This window comes from Mirounga leonina, unplaced genomic scaffold (assembly GCF_011800145.1).
Source record: "Mirounga leonina isolate KUSES-001 unplaced genomic scaffold, KU_Mleo_1.0 Mir_176, whole genome shotgun sequence".
In the NCBI taxonomy this organism is placed as follows: Eukaryota; Metazoa; Chordata; class Mammalia; order Carnivora; family Phocidae; genus Mirounga; species Mirounga leonina.
The window spans coordinates 44,614,292-44,637,209 of NW_023270454.1; the positions used below are offsets into that span (position 1 = coordinate 44,614,292).

Sequence of the window (22,918 nt, forward strand, 5' to 3'; positions counted from 1 at the left end):
CTCTTAACTACAGAGAACAAACTGAATTATTAGCAGAGGGGAGGTGGGTGGGGGAGGAGTGAAATAGGTGATGGGGATTCAGGAGGGCAGCTGTCGAGATGAGCACCGGGTGTTGCATGGAAGTGTTGAATTGCTGTATCTTACACCTGAAATTAATATTACTCTGTATGTTAACTAACTGGAATTTAAATAAAAACTTTTAAAAATGTGTGCTGTATTGCATATGTAGATGTACAGTGGAGTAACAGACTCCCAGGAGCAGGAAACATTTATTAATCTTACATTTGCATAAGAAGTTTATGGAATATCACAAATGACCCCATCAGTGAGGATCTCTTTTTTTTTTTTTTTTAGATTTTATTTATTTATTTGACAGAGAGATAGAGACCACAAGTAGGCAAAGAGGCAGGCAGAGGGAGAGGGAGAAGCAGGCTCCCCGCCGAGCAGGGAGCCCGATGCAGGGCTCGATCCCAGGACCCTGGGATCATGACCTAAGCCGAAGGCAGACGCCCAACGACTGAGCCACTCAGGCGCCCCCCAGTGAGGATCTCTTTAGTTCACACTCCAGACAGACTTCCAAAAGGCACGGAAACACGCAGCATGCTCTTCCCAGGGCAAAGCTCTCCCAGGCATCAACCAGCACCCCTTTCTGAGGCAGAAGCTATGACTGGCTCACACCACGCTTCCCAGCCCTGCTCTAGTGCTTTCCTGTTGTAGAGCCTAGAATGCTCAGATCTGTAGTTTTCAGACTTCTGTGCAGCTTCAGCTCGGGGTGTGGTCTGGGTTCTGCCCCGCAGGCTTGCCATTGGGAAGGGAGGGAACATGCAGAAAGAGGGTGACAGGGAGAATGGCCCTTCTGGCCAGCGTGATGTTGGAAGTTTTCAGCTCTTCCAGAGCAGCTCTGGGGATGCTTTGGTGTCAGATCTTGAGTGTCACAGGTGCTGAGGGGAGGTAGTAGGCAGTGGACCTTCCGCCACACACCCGGGCATTTCTCTTGGCTCTTGGTTTTCCTGTCTTTATAGCATCCAAATCTTAGATCCAGGTCTTGGAGATTCTGTAAGCTACCTCAAACCCTCTAAAAAGTCCTTTTCACTGTAAATAAGCTAGAAGAGTTCCCTAATGTCTACCAATTCCATATCAGACTTTAATACAAATATTGTTTTACATTCAAAGGTAAAATTGTATACCATTAATTTTATCATGGACTGACAAATTTTAACAATTTGAAGCTGGATATACTTTCTTGGGGTAACTTAGATGAGGAATCAATTAACCCCAAATAACATTGGCTTAAACGAGATAGAAGTCTTCTACTTGCCTCTCATGCAGTAGTCTTGACATAAGCAGTCCAGGGTTATGCTGGCGGGATCTGGGACCCAGGGTCCTTCTGGTTTGTCGCTCTGCTCCTCCTGGGATGTTGCCTGGGAATAATAATATCTGCATGGCTCACGTGTTTTCCAAGTTCCTAAAAGGGTATTTTTCCGTGGGGCAGGCTTGGAGGGCAGCAGAATGGCAGTGACTGAGACTTTCCCGGAAAGTTCCTCCCCATGAAGGACTAGTGCACCAGGACAGCCTGTGGCCACCAAGTTGGCTCCCTGCCTACCCAGGGAGGGAGTTCCTAGAGTGGGTTAGTGTAATCTTTCTCCAGAAGCCTTAATCCCTGTGTCCCCAAGTCTCCTTCACTCTTCCACCTAAAGTGTCCTTCCAGCTGGGGTTGTGTTAAGCTACATGCAGCTGAAACCTCCCCTGAATTGGGGTTATTTTTCTCACCACAAATCATGAGGTAAGTAGCCTGAACTGGAGTAGCTTTTGGATGCTATGCTCCAGACCATTTTTTTTTTTTTAAATGATAAGACAGCTATACAAACTCCAACCCCTTTCACCTGCCATACAGGAACAAAAAAGGAAGCAAACAGGAAAGGATAGTCCTCTTTACAGGAAACCAAGACTTACCTGGGAATCCCTGGCAGGCACCTGCTTACATCTCTTTGACCAGAACTATGGCACATGACCATATCAAGTTGTAAGGGAGGCTAGGATTAATTAGGGGCATACATGGCCATGCCAAACTTATTCCTCTTACCTTCTTTCTGGGATTGCAAGTCCTTTCTGGGATTGCAAGTCCTGTGCAAGTCCTGATGCATGGACCTTTTGTCCAGTGTCTAAAAACTGGTGTTTCATATATTTCGTCCAAAATTCTAATTGTTTAGGACTAGAGACTATCAGGACACCTGGGTGGCTCAGTCGGTTAAGCGGCTACTTTTGGCTCATGTCATGATCTCAGGGTCCTGGGATCGAGCCCCACGTCAGGCTCCCCGCTCAGAGTGGAGCCTGCTTCTCCCACTACCCCTGCTTGTGTTCTCACTCTCTGTCAAATAAATTTTAAAAATCTTAAAGAGACTGGAGACTATCTGGGTCCAATTTCTCCATCTTGACTAAATGTGGTAGAATAGTTCTGAAATGCATTTTCAAAGTACCTAATAATCCCAAAAACATAAATTTAAAAAGGGCAACAAAAAAGATAAAGTATCAAAAATAAACCTCTCAAGAAATGAGGAATATCTATATAAAAAAAAAATCTCTAAATGCTCCAGAGGGATACAAAAGAACAGTGGAGCAAATGAAAAGACCCACCATGATCTTGAACAGGAAGCCTCAAAGCATAAAGATAGCAATTCTCTTTAACCCTGACATTGAACATGGATTTAATAAAAATACTAACAGGATTTTGCTGTTGTTGTTCTAGGCTTTAGACCTTAAACCAATTTTGAAGTTCCAGTGGCAAAATAAGCAAGAACCATGAAAACTTTGGAAAAAGAGAGTAAAAACAGAACTAATCCTACCAGATATTAAAGCAACAAACTATAATTATTAAAACAAATGGCATGTGAATAGATAGATTAATGGAACAGCAGAGAAAATCCAGAAATAAGTCCAAAAACATACAGAATTTAGGAAATGATCAAGTTGGCACCTCAAGTTCAAGGGGAAAGGATAGATTATTCAAAACATGGTGTTAGGTCAAGTAAGTGTCATCTAAAAAGACAAATTTGTGTTCATATCTCATATCTTTCATTGAAATAAATTTCAACTAGATCAAAGATTTTTATGTGAAAAAAAAGAACAAACCATAAAAGTACTACAAGAAACCAAGTGAGAATTCTTTTTTTTTAAGATTTATCTGTTTTTATTTTAGAGAGAGAGAGTAAGTGTGTGAAGGGGGGGGGGGGGGGGGGGCAGAGGGGCAGGGAGAGAGAGGATCCTCAAGCAGACTCCCTGCTGAGCGGGGAGCCCAAGTAGGGCTCAATCCCAGGACCCTGATCATGACACCTGAGCCAGAATCAAGAGTCGCACACTCAACTGACTGAGCCACCCAAGTGCCCTAAGAAACCACGTGAGAATTCTTATTTTACCTCAGAACAAGGAGTATCTTTCTAATTGTGACATAAAACTAAAATCATAAAAAAGATCGTTAGGTCTGACAAATTAAAATTATTTTCATGCCAAAACCATTACAAGCAGTCAATTGGCAAAGAATGCACTAGAAAAAATATTTATAACACCTATAACAAAAAAAGGTTAACTTCTCAAATGTATAACGTATTCTTACAAATCAGTAAAAAGGACAAAGGATACAGACAATTCAACAGAAAAGGAACTACAAATGACCATTAAAAAGATGCTCAACCCTATTCACAATAAGAGAAAGGCAATTTTTCACCTATTGATCTGCAAAGATCAAAAGCTTTGATAACACTGCGTTGGTGAGAGTATAACGCAACAACACTCTTTCCATCACCAGCACAACCTCTGAGGAGGGCAATTAGAAACCCCACTCACAAATGCACGGACCTTTCATCTAGCAACGTCATTTCTAGGAATTTGCCCTTCAGACATATTCACACATTTACGAAATGATTTATGTAAAAGGTTATTCATCTCAATATTGTGTGAAATAGCAGAAGACTGTAAACAACCCAAATGTCCACCAATAGAGGGCCGTCTAAATAAATTATGGTCAACTAAAGGAATTCCATGAGGCCTAAGAGAAAAATGATGCTTACATATTTTAATATGAACTCATCTTCAGGATATCTTGTTGTTATGTACAGAAACAACAAATTCACAATCCTGGTTGGTTGTGGTGGAAGAACCAGGAAGCTGAGAGGAGTAGGGAGAAGACTTCATTGTTTATTCATCTGTACATGGTCCAAATATTGAACCATGTGAATATACTTCCTATACAAAAATGTAGTAAAAAAAAAAGCCCTATTATTTGTCATATTTTATAGATAAATAAACCTCTCAAAGGACTGAGGAGCCAACAGAAGTAATGAAATGCGTTTATATACTCTAATTCTAAGGAATGAAGGATCAATATGAAAATTCAACTTTTGTTTTAGTACCTAGTGTTCCAGAACTTCAAGAAAAATATACAAAATCTTCTGTAACTAAATTATTTAAACATATTTTAATATCTAATAGCATTAGGAAATAAAAGTTAATAATTTTAAATGAGAAGCTTCAGATGACTCAAAAATTTTGAAAAACAAATATGGAAATGACAGATCACAGGAATCAAACTTTTGGTATAGGCAATTTAAAGCAATACAATAATACAAAAAATAAGACTAAAAATATTCATTTTAAAAACATTTAGCTACATCCATGAGAGCAGTGTGTAGCCCTAAGGAAGAACCATACTAACTGCTTCATGAAATTAAATTTCTGACCTTGACCTTATCAACTTGTATTTAATTCGTCTCCAGCTCCTCAGGATTTTAACCCTGACACGTCTCCAATCCATATTCTTCCGCCAATGTCCCAGTGAAAGCTTTCCGTAGGCTCTTACGCTAAGCCAACTGGCCACCACGGTTCCATTCCTACATACCCTTCTCATTGCCACTATTTCTAGCATAAATCTGATGGTCCCAATGACCACCTTGCTTTAACACTTCCATTAGTTACCCAAAGCTCAAATGTTTTCATGTGGCTATTCTTTTTTTCCTTCCCTCCTTCAAAATTCTTTTCCGCCCAAATGTGGAAATTGCCTTTTTTTTTTTTTTTTTGGTCCTGAGCTGGGCATCTGACTCTAGCCAGGCCAAAAACAGTCCATGCCAGAAATTTTGAGTCAGGACTGACAATCTGTTCATTTGTCTTTGAATGTCTGCAGCACACAGAAGTTCAGAAGCAGTCAGTGGCCACATTTTCTGCCACCTGAACTAGAAAAGGGGAGAGAAATCCAGTTATGAAAGAGAGAAAGAATGAAGATGTGCAGAGAAGCTTAAGCCCAGAGTTAGGAAACTGAGTGCCCAATCCCAGCTCTTCTTGGAGTCCAGCTGCATCCTTGTCCTTGGAGTCCCATAGGACGAGTCCGACCCTCTCAATAAATACCCCCTTAGGAGGCTGGTTCAAAGAAGAGTTTGATTCCTGTACCCAAGTCAGTCCTAATCCCCCCTCGTATATGGCAACGTGGCAGCTCAACCACAGCCTCTCTTGATAGCCTCACTTCCCATTATTCTGACCAGCTAGCTCTTCATTCCCCTGTACTCACTCCCCTGCATCAAAGTCAAAGCATGACTCCATGCTCTGTGCTCATTGCCCTAAGTATTTATCTCCTTGATTACATTTACCATATTATGTTGTAGAATTCCCACTTGTTTATATATTATTTTGTAAGTTCTTCAAGGACATCGTCTTACTCATTTATGTAGCTCACTGCCTAACACAACTGGAAAACACATGGTGGGCACTAAACAAATGTTTGATAAATCAGGTTATTCCAATTAATTAATTCTTGCCACACAGGCTCTAGCAAATTTGCCCTCAAAAGACTTAAACAATTTCTCCCAAATCGGAGGGGGAGATGAATCATGTATGGACTCTGAGAAACAAACTGAGGGTTCTAGAGGGGAGGGGGGTGGGGGGATGGGTTAGCCTGGTGATGGGTATTAAAGAGGGCATGTATTGAATGGACCACTGGGTGTTATATGCAAACAATGAATCATGGAACACTACATCTAAAACTAATGATGTAATGTATGGGGATTAATATAACATAATAATAAAAATAAAATAAAATAATAAAAAAACTAATGATGTAATGTATGGTGATTAACATAATAAAATAAAAAAAAGACTTAACCAACTTATTATCTTAATGTCTGATTAAGAAAGCAGTCTTTCATGAATAATGTAATTTTGTGTTTGAGCAGAAGAGTAACTAACATGTGAAATAAATGGATGGGGCAAAGCAGTATCAACTTCTGGGGCCCAAACTCCGATCCACACTCCTAAAGGGCCCGAATCAGCAACATGAAGGTAGAAATTGCGATCTTAGACCTGCAACGTAATTCCTTCTCTTTATTGTCATACATTTTATAATTATTCATCTTGTTAAACTGTTTTACTTCTAAATCTGGAGATGTCAACCACTCTTACAGTATTTCTGTTTGCCCTGAAGTACTCTTAAACAAGCTGATTACTCAGCCACACAAATGAAAAATCTACCCTTATCATCTAATTTTAATATTTAGGTTTTTTTCCGAAAAGTTCTTTAACCCCAAATGTATTTCCAAATAGATTTGTTTGTTTGTTTCTAACATACTATACATTACCTGGAAGGCAGAGGGGAAAAAAGATGTTTTTGTTTTACCCTGTAATCATCCTAGTAACCAAAGGGAATGAAACACAATTTCTTTATGGCAAAGCTGGTTTATTGAACTTCATAAGGGAAATGTTACAATGACACTATTCCACAATGAAATTATTTAACTTTAGATTTCATGAGGAAACATATTAGCAATATACTGTCAATAAAGCATTGTCATTAATAGCTAACTATTAGATTCTGGATTAGCTTCCTTCGGTTGTTCTCAAATTAAGACTTTCCCAAAAGATACCTGATGTTTTCAAGTAAGGATCACAATTAAAATAAATTCACACAGGAGTTACAAAATGTGTGACTTGTGCTTAAAAATTTATAATTATTTGTTTGATAGCCACCATTCTGGAAGTGATTTCTCAACAAGTGTTTTTATAAATATTCTCGAAAATATCTAAAACCTTTATCCCCATTCAACTGATAAGTATGCTTTTTTAAAAAATAAAAACATGTAGAAAAAAATTAAAACAGTAAATCATTACAAATGAGATACAAAGATTTTAAAATTAATAAATATTAAAGTGAAAAAATAAGTTCTTTCACAGAACTGTAAAGGATACCTACATTATGTTCTTATAAAAAGAAACAGTTAAATTATTTTTTTAACCATTATTAACAGCACTTAAAAACATAAATGTGCTTGGAAGGTTTGTAAACTTTCTTCCCACACTTTAGAAAATGTTTTAAAAGCAACAAACAGATTCCCTTCTTTAAAAAACTGTTACACCCACCACAATTAGCACAGTTGTCATTGTTTTACTACAAAAATAGTTACAAATCAACAATTTAAATTCAAACCATTTTTAATTCTAGCATGATAGGAAAATTGGATTAATCTCCGTAAACACAGATAAAGCCAACTTGTTTTTCCTTAAGCTCTAATATTTATAACTGAATAATTATTTCCTATAATTACTTCTTTCAGTTCATTTAATAGCATTACCTTGTTTTTATAATTAAATTGTCCAATTAGGATCACCATGATGATTAAACAAAACTCCTAAACTAGATTAGATTACATATCTGATTTCCTACATTCTGAAAATATTATAAGTATAATCATCTTTTGGCTTAATTACCTCTAAAATTAGGAATGACACCAATCTATCAGAATTAGTGAATGTGCACCCTTCAGTGAAAGTTCATGGCTTACGTTCCATTCATGTAATAGCTTTGTATACAAGCTTACTATTTTCTCCGTGCAAAGTCTTAAATTCAAAATAAACATACTTAGGGTAAGAAACTTCTTGAACTATTCTTTACACCACTGAGGGAGATAGACAAGGTATTTTTCAATATCTACTTTATTTTTCATAATGAGGAGGAATAGCTTGTTGTGACCATAAAATTTAAAGATTTTAAAAACTGATACACTGTAACACAATACTATTACAGAAATATATGTAGACTCCTAGGAATTAGAGGTACACCTTCAGAGCTACAATCCAAATAGAAGTTGATTTGTTAATTCAACCTTTAGTCATTAAATTGACTGACTGTGGGGGACAGCAAGAGGTACTATGCCAGATACACAGCTTGAAATTACTAAAAGCTAAGAGAACAGGTCTCCTGTGGTAGCCAGGAACCACATTTACCTATTTTCCCCCAAGTTACAATTCCTCCAATGCTTTCAATTGGTTTTTCACTAAAGATATCAAAATAAAATATAAAGCACCTTATTATGTCACTTCATTTACATTAAAGTCAGACTTGCTTTTGCATATTCTAATAGAATTTAGTAAGAAAACAAATTATTTTTCTAAAAATAACAATGACTTCTGTAGATCTGATATATTGATTAGAAATATCAAGCATCTGGGATCACTGGAAGTCATTCTTTATGCGCTGAGAACCAGAAAATATTCTATGCCTTCTCCCCACACTGGAACTAAATACAGTCTTGGCTCTCAAATGTACCAATAATAATGCAATTAAACACATCAATAATACAAAGACAGAACTCCAGGGAGAGGCAAATACCAGTTTTGTCCTATTGAGAACACTTCCCATTCAAAGGACATACCTAGTAAGTATGTCCTAAACCCTTAATTTTTTTTTCAATCCCAGAACACAGGATTGAACAGTCATTTACTCCTAAAATACCATCGTGCTCTCACCTGAGGCCTCCTTCACTGGGCTCTCAATGGGAAGATGTTCTAATTCATCCTACCTTTACTTCATTTTTAACCTCATGTGAAAACCAACTTTTGCCCTGTGTTGTCACAATGACAGATGTAACTAAGTAGATACAAAATACAAAAATTAGCATGACAATGATAAATAGTAAAATGTCAGGATGATCCATTATATTTGAGATTAAATCTTATGACTTATCACTGTCATACTTCAAAAGCATTTCTTTAGTCAAAATTAGATAGTATAATAAAGACCGTTACTTAGCACCAGCATGTCATTGCAGGCTTTGGTTCAGGCTTCAGAATAATTCCGTTATCAGGGGGTTGACTAAGCATTAATGGTTTGTGGCTCTTAAGTTTATGAGCCAAGGTCATAAATATAGCTTCCACGTGGTCATTATCATTGGGGTTTTTCGCAGAGGTTTCAAACAAAGGCATACTGTGTGTGTCAGCAAATTTCTGCGCCAAGTCTGTAGGTACTTGAAGGGCACTTCTCAAGTCACATTTATTTCCAACTAGAATCCGTGGTATGTCACTGGCTAGCAAATGTTGTTTGCATTCTTCTATCCAAGATGGCAGGCTATGAAAACTAGCCATGTTAGTCATATCATACACGAAGACAACGGCATGGACATTTCTGTAATAATGCTGTACCATGCTCTTTCTAAATCGTTCTTGTCCTGCTGTGTCCCATAACTGGATCTGAAAATGAAAAGAGAAAACTGAAAATTTCATTCCAATTATACATATTGAAAATTTTAATCAACCCCGCATGGTCTTTAGTACTTCTTCACTTAAATTACTTTGTTCTTGTCCATAATGCCTTTTCAGGCAATTTATGAGATCCAGACTTCATGATACTATAGTTACCTCATAATTAATACTAGTGTCAGAACAAATATTTCAACTCAGCACTTAAATTTCAGTAAGTTAAATTTGTTTGGATGAAATTACACCTCAAAAACTGATTTTAGGGATGCCTGGGGGCTCAGTCAGTTGGGTGTCTGCCTTTGGCTTGGGTCATGATCCCAGGGTCCTGGGATTGAGTCGCACATTGGGCTCCTTGCTCAGCAGGTCGCCTGCTTCTCCCTCTGCCTGCCGCTTCCCCTGCTCTTGCTCTCTCTCTCTCTCTCTGAAAAATAAATAAATGAAATCTTAAAAAAAAAACCAACTGATTTTAAAATATTAAATTGCGGGTGCCTGGGTGGCTCAGTTGTTTGGGCGACTGCCTTCAGCTCAGGTCGCGGTCCTGGAGTCCTGGGATCGAGTCACGCATCGGGCTCCCTGCTCAGCAGGGAGTCTGCTTCTCCCTCTGATCCTCCTCCTCTCGTGCTGTCTCCCATTCTCTCTCTCAGATAAATAAATTTAAAAATCTTAAAAATAAAATAAAATAAAATATTAAATTGACACGCCTGGGTGGCTCAGTCAATTAAGTGTCTGCCTTCCGCTCTGGTCATGGTCCCAGGGTCCTAGGATTGAGCCCCACATCGGGCTCCCTGCTCAGCGGGGAGCCTGCTTCTCCCTCCCCCCCGCTTGTGTTCCCTCTCTCGCTGTCTCTCTGTCAAATAAATAAATATAATCTTTAAATAAATAAAATAAGTAAAAATGTATCAGGTTTTAACATACATGTTAAGTATCTAATTGCTTTTTTTTTCCTTTAAGATATTATTTATTTAGGGGCACCTGTGTGGCTCAGTCGTTTAAGCGCCTGCCTTCTGCCCCACCCTGCTCTCATGCTCTCTCTCTCTCTCTCAAATAACTAAGAGAGAGAGAGAGTGCACACAAGCAAGGGGAGTGGCAGGCAGAGGGAGAGGGAGAAGCAGGCTCCGCACTGAGCAAGGAGCCCAACGCGGGGCTCGATCCCAGCACCCTGGGATCATGACCTGAGCTGAACTGAGCCACCCAAGCACCCCCAATTAAGTGTCTAATTCCTGTAAACTTAATTACTATATGCCCTTCTCTACCTTCCACTAGACTAACTTAAAATAGTAGACTTAAGACAGATGTTAGGAGTCATTAGGTCTAGTCCCCAAACATATACATATATATATATATATATACATTCTATGAAATCTATGAAATCCCCCTTGAAAATCTTAAAAGGCTAGAAAAATCACTTATTTAACCTAAACATCTCTACCAACAGGACTATTCCAATATCTCCTAACTGAACTATGGAGGGGGGCGTTGAGGAAAATAATATCTAAAGGTAAATATAAGTCATGTGTTACGATTCTCTTAGAACACTGAATTCCCCTGCCTTTGTTTACTTCCTAAAAAAGTTAAGTGATAAGGGTGGAAAGATTAGAGGTAGATGCTTAGATAACTTTTGACCTAAAGACTTGTACTATTTATATAAATTCAGGCTATGGACTGGAAGCCTCAACTGGTGATTTTTCACAGAATGACACAGAAGTAGAGGGAAATGAGAGGATCCTGTAGAGGGCCCATAAAAGTAAGTAGGATAGGGCGCCTGGGTGACTCAGTTGGTTAAGCGACTGCCTTCGGCTCAGGTCATGATCCTGGAGTCCCGGGATCGAGTCCTGCATGGGGCTCCCTGCTCAGCAGGGGGTCTGCTTCTCCCTCTGCCCTCTTCCCTCTCGTGTTCTCTGTCTCTCATTCTCTCTCTCTCAAATAAATAAATAAAATCTTTAAAAAAAAAAAATTTTTAAAGTAAGTAGGATATAAGATATAAAGTGCTCAGAATATGGCAGCACATGGTAATTTCTCAATTAAGATGTAATAAATGAATAAATACATTTTTAAAAATGTGATTAGAGATGAAAATATTGATCACCAATCTCTTCCGTGGTACCTGAATTAAAAAAAAAAAAAGTTTTTTAGTAATCTCTACACCCAATGTGGGCCTTGCACTCATAACCCCAAGATCAAGAGTTGCATGCTCTTCTGACTGAGCCAGCCAGGCACCCCCATGCTACCTTAAATTTTATCAGCTCTGATTTTTTTTTTTCTTGGTAGTTCTTTTTAAGACCAAATTTCTCCATTTTCTTAATATTCTGCCTTTCTTTCTAATTAACATAAACCAGATTCTGCTCCAGACAGAGAATATAAAATACTATACAAACTTGATCTCTCAGGCTCTCCTGGAAATAAGGGAGGCCAAATGACATAGTTCTAGCCAATAATTGGTAGACAGTCTTTCAGTGGGGTTTTCTGGGGAAACTATGGATATGTGATTTTAAAAAAGATAGAGCATTTGGCACATGCCTTTTACACCTCTCTCACCCTACTCTTTCTGCCTGGAATGGGATATAATGACTGGAGGTTCAGCAACCATCTCATGAGCATGAAGAAGGCCACACACAAGAATGGCAGAAGTCTACATAAACCTGGAATCCTGCTGACAGGGTACCATCACACAGACTGCTGCCTCTGGTCTCCTTATAACATGAGAAAAATAAAACCTCACACCACATATAAAAACTTATTCAAAATGGATAAAAAAAACTAAATTTAAGAGCTGAAACTATAAAATTTTTAGAAGAAAACATAGGGATAAATATTTGTGACCACTGGGTTAGACAATGGTTTCTAAGATATGATATTTAAAGCATAAGCAATCAAAGAAAAAATAGATAAACTGGACTTCATCAAAATTAAAAATGTTTGTGTTTCAAAGAATATTATCAAGAAAGTAAAAGTCAGCTCACAGAATGGGAGAAAATACCTGTGAATAATAGCTGATAGGGGTGTACCATCCAGAATATTTAAGGCCTCTTATAACTCAATAATAAAAGGACAAATAAACCAATTTAAAAACTGGCAAAGAATCTGAATAGACATTTCTCCAAAGAAAATATACAAATGGTCAATAAGCACATGACAAGAGGCTAAACATCATTAGCCATCAAGGAAATGCAAATCAAAAACAAATGAAATAGGGCGCCTGGGTGGCTCAGTTGGTTAAGCGACTGCCTTCGGCTCAGGTCATGATCCTGGAGTCCCTGGATCGAGTCCCGCATCGGGGTCCCTGCTCGGCGGGGAGCCTGCTTCTGCCTCTGACCCTCCCCCCTCTCATGTGCTCTCTCTTTCTCATTCTGTCTCAAATAAATAAAATCTTTAAAAAACAAAACAAACAAACAAAAACAAATGAAATACCCACTCACACCAGGATGGCCATTAAAAAAACAATAAAGATGGACAGTAACAAGGGCTGGTGGAGATGTAGAAAAATTGGAATCTTCATACATTGCTGGTGGGGATGTAAAATAGTGCAGCCACTTTAGAAAACAGTTTGGCAGTTTCTAAAAAGTTAATCAGACTATGACTTACCCACAAAAAGGAATAAAGTACTGATACATGCTACAACAAAGATGAACCTCCAAAATACACTAAATGAAAGAGGCCAGACATATATTCTATGGTTCTATTTATATAAAGTATCCAAAATACAGAAATCCATAGAGATAGAACACAGATTTCGTGGTTGCCAGGGCTGGGGGATGGGGAGACTGTTGAATGGGGGGGGGGCTTTACTTTGGCGTGACTGAAATATTTTAAAACTGGACAGAGGTATGGTTATACAACATTATGAATCTACTGAATGCCACTGAATTGTTTACTTTAAAATAGTTAATCTTATGTTATCTGAATTTCACTTCCATAAATTATTTAAAAAAGAAAAACAAACAGAGTTGCTACATTAACCAGTAATTCCACTCCCAGGTATGTACCTGACAGAACCGAAAAGATGTTCACACAAAAACTTGTACCCAAATGTTCATAGCAGCAGTATGCGTAATAGCTAAAAGGTAGAAACCAGGGGCACCTGGGTGGCTCAGTTGGTTAAGCGACTGCCTTCAGCTCAGGTCATGATCCTGGAGTCCCGGGATCGAGTCCCGCATTGGGTGCCCTGCTCAGCGGGGAGTCCGCTTCTCCCTCTGAACCTCCCCCTCTCATGCTCTCTGTCTCATTCTTTCTCTCTCAAATAAATAAATAAAATCATTAAAAATAAATAAATAAAAATAAATAAATAAATTTTAAAAAAAGGTAGAAAGCACCCAAATATCCATCAACTGATGAAGGAAGAAGCAAAATGTATGTCCATATAATATTGTTCAGCCATAAAAAGGAATGAAGTACTGATACATGACACAACATGGATGAATCTAGAAACATGATCTTAAGTGCAGGAAGCCAGACACCACAGGCCACATATTGTAAGATTCTATGTCTGTGAAATGTCCAAGATAGGCAAATCCAGAGACAGAAAGTAGACAGTGCCTGCCAGGGTTGAGGGAAGGGAAGGAATGGGGAATGACTGTTAAAATGGGCATGGGGTTTCTTTTCGGAGCTCTGGAATCAGAGAGTGATGAGAGTGAATATACTAAACCTTGTGAATATACTAAAAACCACTAAATTGTATATTTTAAAAGGGTAAATCTTTTTTTTTTTTTAAAGATTTTATTTATTTATTTGAGAGAGACACAGCGAGAGAGGGAACACAAGCAGGGAGAGTGGGAGAGGGAGAAGCAGGCTTCCTGCCGAGCAGGGAGCCCGATGCGGGGCTCGATCCCAGGACCCTGGGATCATGACCCGAGCTGAAGGCAGATGCTTAAGGACTGAGCCACCCAGGCACCCCTAAAAGGGTAAATCTTATGGTATATGAATTATATCTGTTTTTTAGAGTGACCCCAAAAAAGAAAGAAAAAAAACCCAACCCCACTCCAAACTGTATCTTTAACATTTCGAAAGATATTTGGGAAATAATTTGGATGACCTATATAAAAGCTGTCCAAAACACTGGAGCTGATCTTTTCTCCTTTAATAACATTTCGTGTAGCTCAGGTATTCAAAAACCATTTCATCAATGAAAAATGATTTATAATGTTTTAAGCAAAGAATATTTGTAAGTTAAAAACAAATAAATGAAAAGCACACGAGGAAATAATACCAAATAACCATGGTTGTCGTTAAGGCAATTCCCCCTTTTATTTCTACTTTTCTGTTTTCCATAACAACCAATCACTTTTTCTATAAAAACAAACTAAAATCTAAAAAAAAATAACAATTACATAGAATTTAAACCTGCCTCAAAGAACTGTGAAAGTCCCCAATAACAGTGGTGACGATGAGGCTGTTTATCCCTAAGAAAACCATTCATTCATTTGTTGTTTTAGGATGGGATGGACTCAACAATACTTGGTTTTCCATCAATCCTGTTCAGAACTATGCATTCTATCCTTATTAAGACTTGCAGGAAACAAGAGGTATGAAATAGTAAATTTTACACCATAAAGCCATAAAAGTAATTACTAAGTTAATGAGGCATTTACAAAGGATTATTTATTTAAAGATTCTAATTATTTATTTGTCAGAGAGAGAGAGAGAGCACACAGGCAGGGGGGTAGCGGCAGAGGGAGAGGGAGAAGCAGACTCCCTGCTGAGCAGGGAGCCCGATGTGGGACTCGATCCCAGGACCCTGGGATCATGACCTGAGCTGAAGGCAGACACTTAACCAACTGAGCCACCCAGGTGTCCCACAAAGGAGTATTTAAAAAGACGCTTCAAAATTTCACTGACGGAATTGCTGAAATAGTGAAGGCTCAGGCAAAGGCACACAGACATGCTGTCTGCAACCTTCAGGCCTACATGGGACACTGAGGCTAGGGCAAGGGGACTAAGGATGAGCAGAGAGAGACTCAGCAAAGAAAGGACGGCACAGGAACATGGCTTTGGTTCAGTTAGGAAGTATTTTCAGAGCAGTTTTTTCCAATTTAACAATGTTTTATTAAAAAAAAAAAAGGTTAATACATGCTCCCATAGATATTACTCCCATTTTACACATTATAAGGACAACACAAAGTATACTTCAATAATATTTCACAAATCTCAACTTTAAATTCTAATACGAAGTGCCAACAAAGACGGCAACCTAGCTATTTGCTAAATCCCAACAGGAGATTCTTATTGTTGATGAAATCTCTTTTAGTAGTTTTATGACCAAAATGAAAAATGATATGGCTAAACGGACTTAATACTGTTTTTGCTTGACTGAAAATGATAAAGGTATTAACCCAAATGATCAGCTATCAAATTTCCATTAGTTTCCCTTATTACCTCAATTCTGGATTTCCAGAGTAGCCTACCAATTGATCTCCTTGTTTTCATACATTTGATATGTATCCCCTTAGCACTACCTAGTTTAGAAACTGAGCTACTCAGAGAAGTCCAAGGCATTACCAGACATGGATCCTGCTCTAAGTAAGACTGAAAAAGACTTAATAGAAGAGGTAGAGACACCTACATAATACAGTGAGTTAAGAGATCATTTAAAGGCTCAGGTAAGGTGCTGGAGGGAGTTTATAGAAGGAATACATAGAATGGAGAAGGAGGGATGGGATATTTTTGATAGACACAGAGTTTAATAAGGAAAAATTACATGTGGTGAAATTTGAGCAAAGGGAATATTCCAGGGAGAGTGGGGCATGCAAGGGGAAACATAGGGATCGGCAAATAAGCAGCTAGACTATAGGGTACCCGAAGGAAATTAATGGGAAAAAAAGTTTAAAAAGCAATCTGGAGCAAGATGAAGGAAGTCCGACATTAATTTTTAAAAGTTGGAATTTTACAACATAATGGAGAAATACCCAGGGCATCTGAGGCAGGGGACATTAATCTCCCTAAAGTGGAACACTAATCTGGCATTTTGGCAATAATGTACAAAACAGGCTCACTGAGTACTGGGCATGAGATGAGTTGAGTTGCTGCAACAGTTCACAGGGAGGTAAGAAAGACCTGAACTAGGATTTTGAAGAAAGGATGGATGAGAGAATCATGCATGTAGAGAACCAGCTCGATTTAGGTACAAAAGAGAGGGACAAGGCCTTGAGGATAAGGAGGACGCCATCATGACAACCTGGGCGATGTGGGGAGAAACAGGAGAAGCAGATTTGCCAGGGAAGATGAACTCACTTCAGACATTCAAGGCGAAGGAGGGAATATCCAAATAGCCATGTCCAGAAGATAGTAGGAAATGCAGAGTAAGATGAGGAGAGAGGTGGGCTAAACAAAGATCTGGAAGTTATCTTCATGGACTGACAGCTGACATCAAGAGACTACCAAAGGAGAGAATGTAGATAGAAAACCAGGTCAAGGGGTAGACTGAGTCTCACTCTAGATTCATTCTCAACTGCTGCCACATTTATTTTCCTAAAACACTTGGACTTTTTACCAAGCATACAAAATGAAGCCTAGACTCTTTAGCTTTGTTTCTCAAACTCTTCACAAATGTTGCTACCAACGCCTTCAAATTCTTCCCACTTGCCACCTTTCCACAGGAACCTCTGATCCTGCTGGAGTATCCTGCTAATGGTCCTCTTCAGAAAAGCCCTCTCAGCTCTGCCTTCCCTCTGTGAAACCTCACCTAGCACTCCAAGCACAAATGATTCCTCCATCCACATCCAAACAATAACTTGGCACTCATTCATCGCCTGATTTTAATGGTCATCTTTTTAGATATATAAATCTTCCCCCAATCTAGGACAACGATTCATCTATGCACTATAGCAGGGTCAAACTTTTTCTGTAAAGGGTCAGAATAGTGAATATCTTAGGCTCTGTGGGCCTAACAGTGTCTGTCACAACTACTCAACTCTGCCACTGTAGCGCAAAAGCAAGCACAGTATGTGAACACAGGAGCAGAGCTGTGTTTCAATACTTCATTTACAAACACTAAAATGTGAATTTCACATAATTTTCACCTGTCATAAAATCATATTCTTACGATTTCCCCCCCAATCATTTAAAGAAGTAAAAATCAGGCGCCTGGGTGGCTCAGTTGGTTAAGCGACTGCCTTCGGCTCAGGTCATGATCCTGGAGTCCCAGGATCGAGTCCCGCATCGGGCTCCCTGCTCAGCGGGGAGCCTGCTTCTGCCTCTGGCCCTTCCCCCTCTCATGTGCTCTCTCTCTCTCATTCTCTCTGTCTCAAATAAATAAATAAAATCTTTTAAAAAAAAAATTAAATAAATAATAAAGAAGTAAAAATCATTTGTAGCTTGCAGGCCATATAAAAACAGGCAGCAAGCCATATTCGGCCCTCAAGCGTGGTTTGCCAACCCCTATGATGTATCATAATTCTTTGTGACTAACAAAAATGTCATCTTTCCTGCAATTACTCATTAAATATTTGTTTTACCAATGGGGGAAGAGGTGTTCCAATTATGTTCCTTTAGTTAATATTAATATCTTTTATTTAACATGGCAAAATGTCATACCTCTACAATTGATAAGTAAGCAATCCCAATGTTCAAATAGAAACTGCTGACCCCTAATGAGAAGATGGATTAAATGCAACATGAGGCTTTAATTATTCTGTCGGTGTCTGCCATTGTAAAATGCTTGTATGAAAGCAATATAGCTAGTTATGATGGGGATACACATGCAAGGAAGGAGCATAAGAATTAGGGTTGAGAGTCTTAATTTAAAAATCAAATGTGTTTTTATTTAAAGAATTCATTTTATAATTTTGTTCAACTTCCAAAATTCTGCAAACAAGATTTTCCTTTTTCAACCATACATATATAGTACTTAGGAACAGATGAACAAATATAGACTTTGCCACATTTCATAAAACATTTTAACTGATCCTGAAAGGGCACTGCCCTAAGACATGCTTTCTGAAAAACTTACAGTCCACAATTAAAAACATTTAACACAGGGCACCTGGGCGGCTCAAATGGTTAAGTGTCCAACTCTTGATCTTGGGGTGGTGGGAAAGTGCCCCGAGTTGGGCTCCCCGCTCAGTAGGGAGTCTGCTTGAGATTCTCTCCCTCTGCCCCGCCCCCCACTCACGTGTGTGCACGTGAGCACGCGTTCTCTCTCTCTAATAAATAAATCTTAAAAAAAATTTTAACATAATATCTCACTTTTACCAAACAAATAAAAATGTCCAGAATGTCATGTTGTTACTAAAGTAACATAAAGCTTTCCAGCTTTCACTTTAAGATGAAAAATGAAAAGACATGTCATTTCAGATTAGGCTAAAAATTTTCCAAAGAGAAAATACATATGAACATTTCAGCAGCACTTAAGATATATTACAGGTTAACAACAAAAAAGCAGAAGCAGGACATGGAATAAAGCTCTTCTATATTCAGTTTTTTTTTAAGATACTAAAAAAGTTTTTTTTTAAAGATTTTATTTATTTATGAGAGAGAGAGAGCAAGAGCGCATACTTGGTAGAAGGGGCAGAGGGAGAAGAAACAGCAGACTACCCGATGAGCAGGGAGCCTGACTGGGGGAGGCTTGATTCCAGGACCCCAAGAACACCACCTAAGCTGAAATCAAGAGTCAGATGCCTAACTGGACTGAGCCACCCAGGCACCCCTAAAAATAGTTTTTTAAAAAAAATGTCCTGGGGCACCTGGGTCCTGAGATCGAGTTTCCCATCCAGCTCCTTGCTCAGCTCCTTGCTCAGCGGGGAGTCCGCTTGAGATTGTATCCCTCTCCCTTTGCCCCTCCCCCCACTCATTCACTCTCAAATAAATAAATAAATCTTAAAAAAAAAAAAGTCCAATATATAATGTATGGCTGTTTTGGAATGTCTTTGTTTCTTAAAACTTTGTGAAAAAAACAATGTCCAATATAGTCATGTCTTTTTCTACTACAGAAATCTCAGAATATTTGTTAGTCTTTTCAACCACAATAAAAACCTTTCAAGTCTTAAAAGTTGGAGGTACCAGTCAGGTGCCTGGGTGGCTCAGTCGGTTAGGCGTCTGCCTTTGGTTCAGGTCATGATCCCGGAGTCCTGGGATCGAGGCCCACATCAGGCTCCCTGCTCAGCGGGGGGCCTGCCTCTCCCTCTCCCTCTGTGCGCTCTCTCGCTCTCTCTCAAGTAAATGAATTTTTAGGAAAAAAAAAAAAGTTGGAGGTACAAATCAATGGCTAAGGCCTTAGAAGAAAAAGAAACTCAGTATCCAGGTCTCTACCAATCAAACAGGTTAGGCTAAAGCTCAGAAAGAATAATCCCAGAAAAAAAATATTTTCTCCTTACTGCTCTCAATCAGAACAATGAACTCTGTGCTCCCAGATTCATCACATTTATGGTTCTGGTTTACTTATCACCTCCAGCACTTACCCCAGTAGTTAAGTAGTCAGCTTAGATACTGGACATGTTTTATATTTTTTCAATATAAGTATCTCTTATATTTGCAACTGATTCATCTGAGATGTTCAAGTACAAATGGCAACCCATAAGTACGTAAAGGAGGAAAATCCCAACTCCTCCTCTGCCTCCATTCCCTCTACTTATTTCTTTTTTTAATTTTTTTTAAAAGATTTTTTAAATTTTTTATTTATTTATTTGAGAGAGAGAGAATGAGAGAGAGCACATGAGAGGGGGGAGGGTCAGAGGGAGAAGCAGACCCCCCGCCGAGCAGGGAGCCCGATGCGGGACTCGATCCCGGGACTCCAGGATCATGACCTGAGCCGAAGGCAGTTGCTTAACCAACTGAGCCACCCAGGTGTCCTACTTATTTCTTTAAAATCATGCTTTTAGGGTAATTTCTCTCACCTTCAGCTGTCTGCTTATGCCCTACTTTACCTCTACTTCACGCTTTGGGTGCACAGCCATAGAAATGATGGTGCCAAAGAGGGATAATGATGTTAAGCCACCAAGGAAGAAGAATCTTCTTAAGATTACCAATTATGAACCAGGTGCTTCATATATGTTCTCATGTAATCCTCTCATCTAATCTCATCTAATCTCATATGGTATTATCATCCCAACTTTTTCAGAAAAGAAAAAAGTCTCTGAAAGATTAAAGAACCTGCCTTAGGACTAGAGTAACCAACTACCCCAGTTCACCTGAGACTGAGGGGGATCCTGGGATGTGGGAATTCCAGTTTTAAAACTAGGAAAGTCTTGGGCAAAATTGGTCACCCATCTAAGGACACACAGCCCATCCTTACCCTTTCGTAGGTTCAAACTTGAGCCAAGTCAGTTGGGCTCCAAAGCCCATGCACTTTCTCCCAGGACTCCTGCTTTTCCCAAACTAACCTCCTTCTCAAACCTCAGAAGCCCCTTTATTTCCCTCACCCTCAGGATTCTGGGCCTAACCTAATTCTGATGAAAAAGATTCAGTCTCTTCTTATTCTGTCTTTTCCTCTGTAATATATACAGATCTTTCTTAACTCCCTAATACAGGGTACCCAAGGGACCACCACTGGCAGCCTGAATGGAATGATAAGATTAAAATAAAAACTAAAAGGTAAAAGGGCCTATAGAAGGCTGATTTCTTTTCAACCCTATTTCTCCTTTACATCATTAGCATTTAAACCCCTTTGGGGATGGGGTGGGGGAGGACGGTGGTTGGAGAACTAAAAAATAAATTGTTCTTGCCTCAAGGATGTGAGGGTAGGAATGAAGAAATAAGTCTGCTTTTTCTCCCACAGGGGGACTGAGGTAAAGATGAACATCTTAATCTAAAGCAAAAAAGTAAACACTATAAGGAAGGCAGAGCTTTTCCTGGGGTCTGTATGTTTTAAGGGGTAGTATTAGCCAGTGGCTGCAGACTTAGTGGTGGTCTGGAATGAAGAGTGTGTCTAAGGTTTATACCAGCACAAGGTCTCACCTTGTCACCGATCCTCATTTTCCAATGTACCCATTCCAACCCCTCAGAACCCTAATCTTGGCCTTGGGCCTACTACCTTTTCCACTATGATTGAGTCCCTAGTCTCAGGAACCACCAATAAGAATTAAGAACTGGGATAGGGTGGCGCTAAGAATGTGCTTTCGGCAAACCAAGCAGGAACTATTCATGTATAGAATGTTTCTGCAGGAAAACAGATTTTTCTAAACAACTCAATGTCATACAGAAACTTCTGAAGCAAAACTGCATGCAAGAGAACACCTAACTACTTCCTCAAAGGCAATAAGGTTTTACTTCCACAGTATCAAGGGCAGTGCTCAGACAATTGTTTAATAAATGAGATTTATTAAATGTTTTCCACGCTTGATAAATTTCACTGTTTTTCCTTCGGCCTTACTTCACTGACTCCCAACACATAAGACACTGCCAATGAGTCCATGGATACCTTCTATATACTCTGTGCTACTCAATGTGTGGTTCACGGACTAGTTGCATCTGCATCACCTGCGACCTCACCAAATTAGAATCTGCATTTAAAAAAAAAAAAAGTTGCCCGGGTAAATCGCGGGACATTAAAGTTTGTGGAGCACTGCCTTTAAGTTTGCTATATATAAATCCTTCCAATCCCCAGCTCCCATCTCTACATCAGCTTGAGAAAAGACGAAGCGCACACGTTGCACAGGGCCAGCGATTAACCTACGGTGGGGCTGGGACCTGTCATCCCAAGGCATCCTTCCTCCGTGACAGTCATTCCCACGGCATCCTTCCTCCGTGACAGTCATTCCCACGGCATCCTTCCTCCGTGACAGTCATTCCCACCCCCACCCACCCCCGCTCACCTTGATGCGCTCCCCATCTATCTCCACAGCACGTTCTCGGAAATCCACCCCGATAGTAGCCTCGGTGCGGTCGGGGAAACGGCCGGCGCAGAAGCGGTAGGTTAGGCACGTCTTGCCCACGTTGGAGTCACCGATCACGATTATCTTGAAGATACGGGAGCGAGCCGGAGGCAGAAATACTGAAGCCCCTGACACCGCACCGCTGGACGAGAAGCTTGCCTCGAGAGACGACTCCATCTCCGTTCTCCGGACCCGCCCCAAACTGAGGCGGAGAAAAGCCGACGTGGGAAGACTTGAGAGATTACGCCACCTCGAGCGAGCGCGCCCAGCCTGCCGGCTCGGCTGCGCAGCGTCGCAGGAGCCACCGCCCTCCAGCCCGGCAGCGCGCGTGCGCACCTTCCCGCCCCCGCGTCGCGCAGGTGCGGCGCCCACCAGCCGCGTCTCGCTGCTCCTCCCACCTAGCCCGCGGCTCCACCCCGCCGTCGCTGCCGGCGGCAGCAGTCTACCTGGAAAGGCCTGACGGCCGCGGGGCCCGGCGGCGGCTTGACGGCGGGTGCGGAGGGCTAGCCCACCGAGCGGCCAAGCAGAGCGCCCCAGGCCCGGCACCCAGGCTGGCCCGGCCTCGCCACGTCCAAGGCTCCCGCCCTCCGGAGGAAGCCGCGCAATCA

The 22,918-nt window shown here is 40.1% G+C and overlaps 1 protein-coding gene across 1 annotated transcript; it reads right to left on the reverse strand.

Moving 5' to 3' along the window:
• Positions 1-7,986: 7,986 nt before the first annotated feature.
• On the reverse strand, positions 7,987-22,880 carry RAB33B (RAB33B, member RAS oncogene family). Its single transcript, XM_035023041.1, has 3 exons — positions 22,757-22,880; positions 22,251-22,512; positions 7,987-9,501 (listed from the first exon to the last, which is right to left on the reverse strand). The coding sequence occupies exons 2-3, from the start codon at positions 22,485-22,487 to the stop codon at positions 9,061-9,063; spliced, it is 678 nt and encodes a 225-aa protein (XP_034878932.1). The 5' UTR covers positions 22,488-22,512; positions 22,757-22,880; the 3' UTR covers positions 7,987-9,060.
• Positions 22,881-22,918: the final 38 nt, after the last annotated feature.

Excerpts from the sequence above, each read along its gene's own strand:
- RAB33B (XM_035023041.1), bottom strand. The coding sequence starts at position 22,487 with ATGGAGTCGTCTCTCGAGGCAAGCTTCTCGTCCAGCGGTGCGGTGTCA. Across the intron at positions 9,502-22,250 it reads TAGATGGGGAGCGCATCAAG|ATCCAGTTATGGGACACAGC; the intron begins GTGAGCGGGGGT and ends TTTCATTTTCAG.